We start from the raw sequence: 14,506 nt of genomic DNA on the forward strand, positions 1-14,506 counted from the left end.
GCTATCCCGGGGCTGCATTTAGTTTCTTTGATAAATACGAAAGGAAAACTGCTGAATTGATACCTGGAGACACCTATCAGACAGGGCTGTCGTTTTGCAGATAGATCCAGACCCAGTTTTTCAATACCGCCGACAGTCGCCAGACCAACTGTTTCTCCCCACAGACCCCCACGTTACCGTGTTTTGGTCCTGGCTCATCCCGGGAGGTCCGCCGGGGCCGCGCATCCTCAAGTACCGACGTCCGGTGGCTCTGGACCTCTCTAGGCCCGGAGAGGCCGCGGGGGCGCGCAGTGACTGTAATTATCAGATGATGCGGCTCCACGGACTGAGGTGGAGGAGGGCGCCAGCCGTCGTGGGTGGCGGTACGCGAGGGTGAACTATCCTGCGCTGACTGGAGGGGTACGGCCCGGGTTAGACAGGTGCCAATAGAGACGTCAGACAATGCAGCCTCGGATGAGGTGGGAGGGTCGGTGAGAGTATCGGCCACACGCATAGGGGTCCGAAAATTTGGGCCGTGGTAGGTGAACTGTGTAGGGATTGGAACTGTGTTGGCCTGTGGCTTTGGTTGGCTATTGCAGAATGTAGCTTAAGATTGTAGGTGGATCGAAAGGTTGTCTATAAATATTCTTCAGTGATTTATGTGGATGCAGAATCGATCACGCCCCTTGGCCAGTCCGAAGCCATGGCATTCGGTGCCGTGTTTATAGCTTCCTCGAAGTGATTGTGTATGCTTCTACGCTTGCTTTCCCTGCAAAACACGAGGAAGTCAAGTGCATGCCTGACGAGGAGCCTGCATTTTTATTTCATCGTATAGTGTGCCCGTCGTCATAAACATAAGCCTTCCTCTAGCCTCTTCAGGAATATGACATCATCCTCTATTGCCCGTTTTGTCGCTGCATGCTACCAGCATAATAGAGTAGATGACGTCACCGGCTCGTGATGTATGACGTCACCACTGACAGCTCAGCTCTGCACTGACCAGCGCGGCGCCACTTCAGTTAGCTACAACTACCGCACGATACCGGCCGTCTGACGTCACCGTGTGTATGACGTCACCTTCTGCACTACGTCACCGGGAAGGAATGCGGTCCGCGGCGCCGTGCGGTGTGGGGACCGGGATCGTATGTAGGCAGCATGCACTGAACTGTGGACGATATTATGCAGGGATGGCCCGATGGCTGCTCGCTGGGCACATATGGTGCGGTCCCGTTGCAGGGTTACACGTTTTCACGCTGGGAATAGGGTTCCTGATTGCTCGGCTCAGGATTGTTGCTCTGTGGCGTCTTTGGTTGAGACACCTGTGGCCTATCTACTTTTTCATTTGTTTTCTAACCGGGATATTTCACTTAAATTATTTGTCCATACTCTATAACCGTCCAATGGTAATCTTATACCGCATCGAATAATGAATAGTGATCGACTGACATGCCTAGAATGGATTGACCTGGATGCTGAATCAGACTAACACTTGGCATCTCCATTATTCCTCTTGAAAGGAGAGATAAACTCAAAGGACCTTCCGATAGTCGGGAATGGAGGTGACCTCGTCCCGTTTCCGCATACATTAGCGGTTTTCCTGTTTATGTGCATAATGTGACCCTAAGTTTCCGTGACGCCCCACTGTCTGACATTGCCTGAAAAGCCGCAATGTTTTGGTGGCTTCAGTTTGGTGACTACCCACTCCTACAGTGTGTAGGTATCGCGAGGTGTGTCTCCCATCCCCCGGTAACACACGATGAGCGCTGCGACTGATGGCATGCATTTATGACCGACTGAGGCTTAGCGCTTGTTGCATGGCCTGTCTCCATTGCATCTTGCAAGAGGGGTTGAGCCGCGTGCCTTCATTTTTAGTGCTGGGCTGTAAACTCTGTTGTCTAAACCCACCCATAATATATTCCAACGGCCACTGTTTGTTTTCGGGGTAAATTTTGCAAATTTATGCAAATGTTATACCGAATAAACATCAGTTTTATTTGCTTGAATTCACCTCAGTACTAATTTTATGAACATTTTAGCTTGATGTAAGGTCACCTCAGCCCAGCAGCATGTTTCTAGTTTGTTTTTGACCTGAGGTCTGCCGCCGTGCGGACTCCGTGCTCCCCTGGGGCCGCCCGCGGCCGCCACCATAATTCGCGCCGCTCCGTAACCATTTGGCTGTGATGTGTCTGGTATGCTAATTCCGACGCATAGCCGGCGGTGCCGGCTGTCTATTTGCGTCCCAGTCGGTTCGTTAAGTGGACGTCCGTCTCTTTTCTCCGCCGAAAGACGCCAGGCCGACGGAATACGTCAGCACAGTTTCTGAAGCTCATTAACTTTCGGTATGCCTCTTAATAGGCAAAGTGAGTGGCGGCGTATGCGTTACGCTGTGAGAAGTTATTTGCTCTGGGCGCGCAGTGCTCGCTTAGCCAGGTGGCGGGACGTTTATCTGATGTTTGAGTGCCTTCTGTGAGGCGGCGAGAGCTGTCAATGCTGTCAATGCTGTCGTGGCTGTCAGCGCTGTCGGGTCGTGATGGCATGGGGACCGACTGAGAATTGCTGACATGGATTGTTTGTGGCCTGGAATGTGTGTACCTGTTGTGCGAGAGTCACGGCATAGACCCTAAATTTGGTCGGAGGCTGCGAGTGAAACGAACGTCGGCAATGGAAGTGACTCATGCGCTAACTTTTCCGCTTGCTACTGACATTTGCGCCTGAATTTTTTGTGTTTAATTGTTTTGGGTCTTTGCAGGATGCATACTTGCCTTAGACCACCTGAAGATGTAAGGCTTTTTTAACTTGTTTTTCGGTAGAGAAATGTTCCGAAGATAACGAACGACGAAAGGACAAACGGTTATTGAGCATTATTGATTACTTCTAGGTCGCTGTTTAGTGTTTGCTTAAATCTGTCGGGCTAAAATGTGTTCATCCAGCAGACTGGACGTGGACACTGCCAGCTCGCGGTGACCATCTCGAACCTAATGCAGTGATAACTCGACTTTCTCCCGGCCGTAAATGCCGTCTGAGACAGTAGCTGGCTCGTTATCCAGTCACTCTCGTGTCGGGCGTGTTGTGTCGTAACGATAGAACTGTAATCGACCCCGGTATCTATCTCACCGAACGGGGCGTGGGCCCGGGTCACCGTGCCGGCCGAGTGACATAAGATAGGGGCTTGGGCTGCTAGCGAGACTCCGCCCATTGACTCGCTTGTTCCTCCAAGGAGATAGCGGTATAGCTGCTCAGATATTCTCTGCGCCGTCGTCTCGACGGCATTTCGAGGGGACGAAAAGAGGGCGGTTGAGGGCCATCCTTTCACTCTTGTCCTCTGCGGCTGATCCTGTCCACTGTAGACGGAGGGAGAAAGTAGTGTGGGTACGCCAGCTCGATGAGGCTGGAATGGGTGACCTGGCGACCGTAGGTGGGGCGGGGTGGACAGAACTTGCCGGCGAGGTCCTTAAATATCACCCTCCTCCCGCCGACCAGACCGACGCGATTATAATCACTGGCTAGAAAGTGCCCCGCCCAGTTATTCCGACCTCTCGCACTGTTTGGAAAGTGGAAATTCTGGGTTTTCGTCGGCCCTGTTAATTATATTGGTGATGTGGCGGATAATTAGGTGTCAGGATTTGTTATTTCTCCTGTCTTCGTGTTAGCTTTGGGCGTCCGTCGCTCAGAAGTCGATGAATGTTTTATTCACTTTCAGTGAAATCAGCTGACGTCAGCACGGAACTTTGGCTCTGGCCGTGTTTGGTTCATAAAAGCATCGTGTATGAACTGCATATAATGGCGCGCAAACATGTGTTTCATAATGTGTGTCCGGCTTCAGAAGCACACTTCAGCAAGCTAGACATTCGTTCAAGATGTTTTTATGCAACCTGTGTAGTGCATTTATCAGCCGAGCATATGTATCATACAACTGCAATCCTATATGTGGAACTGTAGCATATTCTATACCAGCGTGTCAGAGGTTCTACCCTCCTTGCTCGATAGTTCCTCACCCCTTGCTCAGTTGTTACGCACCCCTCACTGACGCGCTCCTCACCCTCGCTGACGTGTTCCCCACACATTGCTGACTGTGCGCGGTGCTCTCGTTTCAGTGACGCCGGCACTCGCCAGCTGCTGAAGCGTACCGCCCTGCTGCCGGCCAGTGTGGTGAAGCTGCACCCCTCCGTCGGCATGTGGTGAGTATGTACTGCTGGCCGGAGCGGCCCTCTCGCGGCCCTCTGAACACTGCAGTGCCTCACTGCTGTGTGATGTGTCTGGGATGGTCCGTTATGTCGTGCTGCCATTCTTTCCTGGTTTGCAATGACAGTGTTTGTGTAATATCCCGGTTTTGGTGTTCCTGATTGAAAAACAACTGTTCTGACGTTAGTGAATTTTCGAGTTTTTGTTGTCTTTGGGCTGATTCACTTTGCTGGTCTGGCTGTTTTCGCTGCAAACGGTCCTCGAATATCATTCCACGATCGTGTCAGAACAACTCCGAATCTGGAACCTGCAAAGTGTAACAACACCAAACACATGTCACGGAATCATTCTGTGATTGGCTGGACTTCGCCGCCGCCGGTCGGCACCGCAACTGTGTTTTGTCTACAGCTCCTGCAGCTATGTAACACTGCTCCTCACATGAAAACCTGCGTGTGGAGACGCAAAGGTCACATCCACACTTGCACTGTCATCGCAAAGGCACGTAGCCAGCAGCCACACACAGCGACTGCGTTTTCGTGAACAGACCACATAGAGCCGTGTGCAGTGCAGGGCTTGCCGTGTGTGTGGGTGCGTGCACCACTGCGACCTGATCGTGCAGAATGCACGCGCTACAACTCTTGCAGCGGCACGCACGGTCCTTCCGGACCTGGAGATGAGGTACAGACGTCCAGCGGCACACGGACATCACTCACATGTCGTGGAGCCTGCAGAGCGGAAATGGATGCGCGTGTTGCGCTGCAGCAGACTGCCGCGGTGAGTTGTGAGGCGTCTGCAGTGTCTCTGCTGGACGTATGGTCCGAGCTAGAACATCGTCAAGTTCTTCACTTGGTGAAGTAGACTTGATGAGTAATTTCAGCGGAATGTGTTGTACCACGCTTGTCAGCGTCGTTTAACAAAAGGTTTTCCTCTTCGCTGGCACGACATTCCTCATTTGGCCTTCAGTAGTGCGTGTTTTGCGGGCGCTGCGATATTTTTACTTGTCTTAGAATTAGTCATACGAGTGGTGTCGCTCTTCTGCAGGTTTTGTCTGCTGATAATCTCCTTTACTACAACACCGGATGGTGAACTCTGGGTCAAGGTGGTACATCCTTTGGTATTTTTAGGCATCCGCTACACCCTCCCCGTCCCCACACAGGCACACGCACGTACAACACACTCGCTCAGCTGACACAGTGTCTCAGCTGACGCTCACGCATGTGCGCCGTTTTTACCCCGCGGAGTGGATTGGACTTTTTGCGTGCGGACTTGTCTTGCGGCGGCATTGTGGCGAGTCAGGTTACTGGGTCACGGGATTGTTGTGGTGAAATGGCAGGCGCTTAATGCGCAGAGCTGAGCTGTTTTGGGCTAGTCTTATCTGGAGAAATGAGCTTTAGCGGTTTTCTTCCATCGTGGCTTATGTTTGACCTGGGTGCCTTTTTTCGCTCCCAGATAATACACAAGCCACATTCCTGTTGGTTCGCTGGAATGCTTACGAGCAATTACATCCATTCTTCCTGAATCGCAACGATGTGCGTTGTGACTCCGCTGTGCTTACCCAACGAAGCGGGCATCTGACATCAGCGGAGGCGACGCGATATACAGCAGTGTTTCATATGCTTCTTTCACCTGGCTGTCCTGTCCGGCAATTGTGTCTCAGCCTGCTTAGCGTCTACTATTTAGACCAACAGGATTCTCTGGATCCGGACTGCCACCACTGTTGGCCGCTTTACTTGATAATCCCGTCACCTAGCTAAGCTGGCCGGTTTCTGACGCGGAATGCTTTGGTGGAGGCCGAACGAGCACCAGACTGGCTATGACGCTTTGTGTCCGGTCGCCAAGCGGCGCTACCTCAGCTACCGATTCCATAAGTCGGCTCCACTGAATGGATCGCCTTGGCGTCATAGTCCCTGCTGGCTGAATTGGCCGGCTATTAGCACGTTATAGCCCTCCCTCCCGCTGGTCACACTGGCCGCAGTTCTGTCCGCTCCACTGGCGCTGGGTGTATTGTGGGCCGAGACACACCTCTCACTGTCACCGGCGGTATGACCACGGCGGTGACTGGGGCTCTAACGGACCGTGATGACTCCATTCTGGACCCACAGCACCGAGAGGACGCGGAGAAATGACCCAGAGAAAGGTGGTGCGCGGAACGGGATTCCTGCCGGGTGATTTCACTAATGGCATTCTGCTTCATTTGCGTCTCTATCGATACAGTGGCTTTTGAGAACGGCCGGTGGGTAGTGTGTTTTCACCCGAGTTGTTTTCGACCCGGAGATTCCGAAGTCTTGAAGTCCCTTCGATTGATTCAATACCAAATATCCGTTTTAAAAATCGTTGGAACTAGAACGAAGACAAATGATTTTCCGTTAACTCTCATCTGTACAGATGTTTGTCATGAAAATCGAAGTTGTTCGAATTGCTCCAGTGGTAGTAGCCGTTCTCACACTTGAGATTTATCGAAATCGAGTAGAGCGCTACCACTTGAGTCAACGGACCGTTTCAAACAATCGCGGCCACCCCGCGGCGGCTGCCCTGCGCCCCATCTGTGGCCGTGTTTCCGAATCGGGCGCTCTCACGGCACTTTTCCGCTGCCTGAACACGAGATCGGCGTGTCGATAGCAGTGCCGTCCGCGGCGGGCCGGCAGGGGTCCCAGGTGCACCTGACCGCCGCGCCGGGACCCGGTGGTCCGCCCCTCCGGCTCGGAATGTCCGACTGCCAACCCTCTCCCCGGCTCCGGAGGGACGGCACAGAGACAGAGGCAGACGCGGCCGGCCGGGAGGGGCGCTTTGTTTCTGTGCGCGGGACTGCGCTCTATGGTCGCTCTCATGCATATTGATCAGAGGCGCCGCCCGGTCAGGGCCGCGCCGCCGGGCCCGCGGCGCGATCGGCAGACGGTGAAGGGTTGGAGGGGGCCAACAGGGCGGTTCGGTAGCTCGGTGGGCGGGCCGAATTCGAACGGGAGGCGGCTTTTGTTTTACGCGGGTTTTGATGCTGAACTCCAGTGGGTTGAATACTTGAATCCATAAGAGTGTACTGGGTCCATGTTTTGTTGATTTTTTCGTGGTATTTTCTTTTGTGCCTACAGCCATCACATACTGCACATACTTGGCAAATTGACGTCTGGACGTTGTTATGCCGGGGTCGAATTTCCAATAGTCACTTTATTAGCGACGGAGCCTCGGCCACGCCTACCTGCCAACGGAAGGAGTTCTCGTCATCGTAGATCTGTGAGTGGAGGTCGGTCGGACCGCCCTGCGAACCCCTTCCACATTGTATCGCCTCCTTCGTTAGCCGCCTTTGGCTGAGTCAGCCCGCCCGGCCCTGGTCGTAACCGAGTGCCGGTCGACTGGAACGCCAGCGCCATCGGGTCAGGAGCTATTAATTAGCTGCTGCTCGGCCGGTCAGAAGACAGGCGACGGCGGGCACGGCGCTGCGCCCCTCGCCGCGCCGCGCCGCGCGTCTCAGCCGCGCCACAAAGGGCAGTAAATTGCCGGCCGCGAGACAAAAAAGTGCCGCCGACACTAATGGCGGAGAGGAGAGCGGCGGACGGCGCAGGGGAGGACCTTGGCGGCTGGTGGGCGCCGAGCTGCTACTCTGGCCGCGATTAGTTCCCGAGTCGGAGGACTAGCGCCGATCGTGGCGTTTTGGCACTCTCAGGATACGTTGCTCTGATGCTATTAGTGAGCTCATGGTCATTGGTCAGGGATTACCTGCAGAAATGGGGCGCATGGAGGATGTGGGCTTCTGCGTTTGGTATTCTATTTCACATGCCTTTTTGCCCGACTGCACTTACCGCCGGGCCATGACTCCTCTCCAGTTGCTGAGAGCTCGGGTTTTTACCCTGCCGACGTCTGGACCCGGTGATTCGTGGTGATGTCTCTCGGCCGTTACCCGCTCCGAGAAGTGCGACGAACGGCTCAGTGCGGTGACAGAACGGGACGCCAGCCGTGGTGTACCTCACTCGCCAGTTGTCACCGTCTGTGGGCGGCACCGCCCGAGCAGCACGCTCCGCCGACCACCGTGGGAGAGAAGTCGCCCACCTCACTCACATTCCCCCGTGAATATCGGCCCGTCCCGGTCCACGCTAATGGCATTACGTGTCGGCCGCCCATCCCGGCCCTAATGCTCTGTTTGTGCATCGAACCGTCCGATTCTATCTGATCTTCCCGGCTTCCTGATTTGCCGCCGTTCCCAGCCGTCCGGACGTGCCCTGGCCCAGATCGGCGGGGAGCCGTGGCTCGGTATGTCAGAGTGTTACTCTGGTATGTCCCCGTGCTCCGTCGCCCCATGCGGTCCGTCGTCAGCCCGTTACGACGACGTGGGTGGGGTGCGGTGACTGCGTGCCGCGCGCCATGCGGTCGTGCCTGGGCTGGTTGTGTGGGAGGCAGAGGTCTGTTCCGGCACTCTCCGCCTTCTGTGTCAGTGTCCGGAGGTGACCGCGCGTGCGTGGCTCCGCTCTGCCGTGACCGGGACCGCACGCGATCCGCCGAGCTGGTGGGGTCGAGCTGGTGACGGCTCGGACGACCGATTCCGGCAGTCAGGTGCGCCGCGCGTGCTTGGGCAGTCGCATTATTTCGCTCAGCTTCGTAGAAACAACGCTACTATTACATTGTTCGTCATGAGCTTCAGCAGCCGTCATCGACCAATGCTGGCCTTTCCCCACCGCATCTTACGAACTCCAGCCGGCGGACAATGTCGCCTGAGGCTGCTGGCAGCCTGCCGATGCGCAGTGGCTCTCGCCTGTGCCCGCCACTCGGGACCGCCGGCCGGTGTGCTGCGGACGTGCCGGCATGCAGGCTGACCGGTGCCGCCGGTCGGGTGGAGGAGGTGGGTGCCTCAGACCCGCCTCCGGCCACCGACCGACACCGCGGTACCTGGCGGAGCGGTGCTCCTCACCACAGAGAGAACCTGTTCCGAGAGTCCACCGACCGGCGCGGCGCAGCGGGCTGGATGGACTGGGCGGACCGGGCTGGGTCGGCAGGGAGACTGGTGTGGTGGGGAGGCTACGGCAGTGGTCGGGCATTGACGTCATCTGGACGAGCGAAGAGAATAACGGCGTGGTTGGTAGTTCTGTGGAGAAAAGATGAAAAGGAGATGCTCTGTGATGTTGAGGATGATGGTTCTTCTGCTTGTAAAGCGAATAGTATTCTACAACCGTTCTTTATATAAAGTTTTTAGGAGAAGCAGACGAACCTCACTTCTTAGGCAGAATTTATAGGTTTGATTATTTTGCTTGCGTGGTGTCTTATCAGTAGACTTATGTTGGGACAGCGCCGTCATTCGATGTTATCCGGCTCCCTTGCTGCTGAGTGCTTACGCGACGCACTGGCCATTTGCACACGTTACACCGTGCTCTAAGTGCAGCGCACCTGTAGGTTGCACCATCGGAATGCACCTGCCGTAAAAGCCCAGCCACCTTGTCGCCTGTATCGGCTGTGCAGCCTGTGCGCCGCGGGCACTATCAGTGTCAAACAGAGCCATTGGCCGCCGCGTCACAGCGCCGCACACAGGCCGCACTCGACGCGATAAGATTGGCCTGGAATGCGGCGGGGATGCTATCGGCCCCACACATGGCGCTGGGAGATCTCGGAAGAGCGCCACCGCTGGCAGAATCATCGTCTTGCTCAAATTCTCTTGCATTCCTCCTGATGATAGTTCCGGCACTTCATGCTCAATGTTTGAACTTCTGAGACGAATGTTTGCGGATATGTTCTGGCAAGTGATATCGGGGTGGCCTCATGTCGGTAAATATTGATAGGGACTACCAAGTCTGAAGGACGATATTGTATGCAATGTGAGCATTTAAAGTCCGTGAGTACTGGCCGTATTTACACTTTGACAACGGCAGGGTGCCCGTCGCTACAGCCTTCCTGTCGCCAGTGAAGGATGTAGGTGCCGGTATTTTCCAACTATTGTTTGCAGGGCATATCGCATAATAACGCCCTCTGCTATTTATCTGCAGTCTATCCTAGCAACTATTTCGTTCACGTTTTAGTCAATGAAATTAACAAATTGTCAGGGCATGTGTCGATGAATAGGCAGACAGGCTGCTATGATCTCTGGTTGCCGCCCTTCTGCCCGCGGCACCCTGTCACACCCTACCAGACGCAGCCTGCACACCAGCCTTCACTTTCCTTCCTAACCACGACCCGACACAACCCGCAGATCCCGCTAAAACACCCTGCTCACCCACACCGCCACCGTAGCACGCCATGAGACCGCCGCAGTATCAGCACCAGCAGCATGGGCGCCAGGCGGCCGCGTCCGTTCGGCGGCGGCGGATGGTCAATGTTTGCCGATACCGGCGTGCCTGAACTCTCCGCTCTCTCAGCGTCCCTCCCAGCCTGGCCCGTGTGTGTGCCGAGGGCCTGCGGCTGGGTACGTGCCGTCCTCAGCCAGCGCGCGGACCGGGCGGGACCAGTCAGCGCACCCTGCGCCGCAGCGGACCGGGAGGCGGGCGCTGAGTGGCGGCGGCGGCGGCGCCGGCAGTGCTGAGCGGGCGGCCGAGCGGGCCGGACTGCGCTGTGTCGGGGCGTGAGTGGTCAGTGGCTGGAGTGAGGGACGGGTGGACAGGAGCGGAGCGGGGCATACAGAGACGGGAGTGGCAGTGAGCGGAATCCGTTAGGTGAGTTTACAGATTATAACAATGCAGCCCACCGTTGTTACCAATTCGTTTGTGAATGCGTAGGCTCTGGCTCGACTGAATCGTGATTCGCCACTCTGCTTGTCGATATTTGTCATATTTTGTGAAATGTATTGACCGAAGCTTAGGTGCCCGGTACCTATCTTCCGAACGAAAGAAGGAATACCTATGCATTCGTTTTATGCCTGATGCCGGAAATTTAGGGCTTATCATGGCTCGTGGCTAGCGGGCCTAGTCAAGAAAGCGGTCCTCATCCGATTGGTCTTTTTTATCTGACGTCATATTAAAGAAAGCAAAAGTCATTTTTTCCTCCAACCCTCAGTTTCCTCCTTGGTAGTCGAGGCCTCACTGAGAGCGGCGAACCTCGTTGCCCGCTGACTCGGTGTCTCTCCTGTGGCTGGGCACACCGGCCGGACGTCCCTCCCTCTGTGTGTGTGCTCACCTGACCGACGGTCCCGTGTACCCAGTATGTGTACGGATCGCCTGTTGACCCGGCTCGCGAACGCTGAGCCCGGCTCTGCTGAGTCGCCCGCAGAGCAGAGATGCATGACTCAGACGCTCTAATCGGATGACTAACCGACCTCGCGCCCGCCGTCCGAACCCCGGACCTTGCCCCCCGGTCTTTAGGTCCGGTCTTGTCGCGAAACCAGACCATCCGGATGGCGACAGATTGGTAGCCAGTCCAGACGCTGGGTGACCTGACCAGACACCAGCTATACCCGGAAACTCGCTCACTATCGGACTGTGGCGGCGACCGCGCTGCCTCAGCGGCTGCACATGTCTCCGGTATGTGATGTAGTCAGAAGAACTGAGACCGACGATGGCGCTGGTGGCTCAGGATCAGAGATCACCCGGCGTCGTTCTGTGGTTTCCGGAGCTGACGTCTGACGGAGTGAGACGTCGTCGCCCGCTCGGTGTTCAGCGCTCCGTTAGCTGCCGGCGGTGTGTGGTGCCGATCAGTCGAGGAGAGCCGGTCGGCACGGAGATGGGCCGGCCGACCGACCCGTTACGCCCCAGCGGATCCGTTAAGCGGTCAGCGCCGTTGCATCAGAGAGTGCACGGAGGGAGGCTCGTGCCGGCGGAGTGCGGGGTCAGGCTCGGATCTAGGTGACCCGAGGAGGAGTCCCTGACCCGGGTTTTTCTGAGCTTCTGGGGATTTTCTTTAGAGCGGCGTAGTGTCGTTGTTGGTGACATGGGCAGTGAGCAGACATTTTTCCCGAACAAAGCGACTGTGATTTATTTTCAGCTGCGATTAATTGTTCGTCACCGTGTGTCTTCAGGCTCAGCGCAACTATGCTGGAAACTCTAACGGCTAGGCTAATTGAAGTCACCCAGATATACTGCTTCCATCTATACCCGCAGCGTCACTGAGCTGTGCTGTGTGCAGTGTGAGCTGATGTTGAACCACCGACCCGTCCTATCCCCACTATCTCGAAGATCCGCTGACCCTGATGGCGCCGTGTGTACGTATCTCTGCCGCTGCCTGCTCAGCGGGCACACCTCGCTCGCCGGTGGCTGACACGGCGCCACCGCTGCACGTGCACAGAGTGCACAGCCTGCACTGTGCTCCGTCATCGGAGACGGGGACTGGTGCACGGTAGAGCACGCGCCAGACGAAGACCGCCCGCCCTCTGTACACGGATGTTTGGGCGGGCAGAGTTCAGACGACTAACTTCGCCGTTACGTTGGCTCAGGTGTGAGGGCTGGTTCGTGGTGACACAGGAAAAACTACATCAGTCATGTTTTTGTGAGTGATTTGGTTTTTGTATTCATTTTTATGTCACAAATCACCTCTGATACGGCAGTATTTGTCTCGTCCGGGACAATGCTACCAGCTGATGGCTCCAGCAGCTGGCTCGTTGATAAGCCCAAATCATCACCTTGGTATCATTGCCAAACGAGCAGTGTGGACTGTAGTGAGCACTGCCAGTCACGCCACTAATCGCCCTGTGATGGTGATGTCTGACTGAGACGCGATCGGCGGCGAGACGCGTGGGCAGCGGACCGGTGGTCGTCGGACGATGGATCGTTGTCGAGGTAGTTGATGATACCACTCGATTGATGGCTGGTGCGGCAGGTCTTTGTTACTGAGCTGGGAAAGTCGGGTCGAGCTGGACTGGATTCCGGCCGGTCGGATTTGATGACATTCCTCCGTCAGGTGTCCTGCGATTTTCTGTCTCCATCCCTTCCGTCGTCCCATCGACACGTTCGGGAACCATAGACGCTCCACTGCCAGTCCCGGGGAGGTCCTCGGATGGTCCCCGACACCCCGTAAGCCCTCTGTGGTCTGACCCTGAGGTATTCAGACACTTCTATTATCTTCCTCTCTCGTTTCCCGCTCGGCCAGTCCCTCTGCCGGGATGCGGCGTCAACAGGCAAGGCCAATGGCGAGCTGATTGTTCGGAAAGTTTCGGCACTCGTTTTGTTCCCTTTGATGTGGTCACATTCCATCGGTATATCTCGTCGCGGCGTTCTGCCAGCTGGGTGAGTGTTCCATTTGGATCGTATCGGCCGTAAATATTTGTTCGGGCATAGGCCACCTGTTTTGATGTTAGCAGTAAAATTGGTTGGCGATGCTATCTGTAACGTTTATGCTTGATTTATGAGTCGGAAGCTCCTCAATTTCCTTTACAGTCTGAAAATAATGATGTGCGTGGGCCACATCAAAGGCGTGCGGTCCCGAAATTAATGTGCTTCGCCTGCACACGAGGCACGATACCGAGCCTCAATGCACATTTATCCAGCGCTGACTCAAGCCTCGCAGCCTTGCCTTCAGGCATTTCTCTGACTGAGCCGTACTGCGTCGGACCAACTCTATGGTTGCAGTCAGTCCTCTGCGCTGCACTGCCTTTGTGCTATCTCGGCCGCCGCTGCAGGCATTGTTCAGCGATCCTGCGCTCTGAGCCCGCCGTTGCTTGTGGCGCTCCGTCCGCCCCAGCAGATGTCATTGAGACGGGCGTGCCGGTCAGTTCGGCGGCTCTATGAGCGTTACTGCAGAGCCCAGAGGCTGACCGCCCAGCGCACCTGACTGAGATCGGCGCGGCGCACTCCCCATCAGAGCACACGGCAGGCGGTGCGGCGCGTCCGCCCAGCTCCACAGGCGGTCGGTATGGCACTAACGGCATATCGACCGGCCATCTCCGCGGCTCCTCCCCGACTGCCAGCGGCCGAGGAACCGCTGCAGATATGGCGCCCGTGTGTAAATTTGCATCCTCGGCACCTGTGTGGGAGGGACGACCGGTCGAGATGGGCCCGATGGTGGTCTTTGGAGTTTGGAGCATGCATAACGTATGGGTCTGTAGGAAGAACAGGGAGCATCACAGACTTCAGCCCTCTCGTTGTCTCTGATTTGTCATGCCTCTCGTCGGGACCATTCGTTTCATCCATGCTTTAGTTCCATGAACCCGCCTGGGGTGCTGCATAGCTCGGCTGCTGCAGAAAAACTGACGGCCGCCGCTGTGCGCCGCGCCGCGCCTGTGCCCTCCCCGGTCGCGGTCCCTCCAGTCACCGCCGCTCGGCCCAGCGCGTTCACCAGTCTCGGCTCCCTGCTGCCGGTCCCGCCGCGTGCCTGTCTGTCCGGATAGCTGGCGGACGGAGCTGGTAAAAACGCAGCACTGGCTGCGCACGCCGTTCGCCGCCGGCTGCGGAGACGAGGTGCGGCGCGGCGCGAACGGGTTGCGGCGAGCGCGGCGCGCGGCGGC

The 14,506-nt window shown here is 56.3% G+C and overlaps 1 protein-coding gene across 4 annotated transcripts in view; it reads left to right on the forward strand.

The window, feature by feature from the left end:
- The window catches only part of LOC122386903 (FERM domain-containing protein 4A-like), a 102,874-nt gene that overhangs the window by 64,176 nt on the left and 24,192 nt on the right, over positions 1 to 14,506 (forward strand). For all 4 annotated transcript variants that reach the window (XM_043376633.1, XM_043376639.1, XM_043376658.1 and 1 more), the window contains one exon: positions 4,074 to 4,157. In XM_043376633.1, coding sequence (XP_043232568.1) covers positions 4,074 to 4,157 — 84 coding nt within the window. The remainder of the gene's footprint in view (positions 1 to 4,073; positions 4,158 to 14,506) is intronic.

Source organism: Amphibalanus amphitrite, unplaced genomic scaffold, assembly GCF_019059575.1.
Source record: "Amphibalanus amphitrite isolate SeventyFive unplaced genomic scaffold, NRLGWU_Aamphi_draft 000016F_arrow, whole genome shotgun sequence".
NCBI classification, from domain to species: Eukaryota; Metazoa; Arthropoda; class Thecostraca; order Balanomorpha; family Balanidae; genus Amphibalanus; species Amphibalanus amphitrite.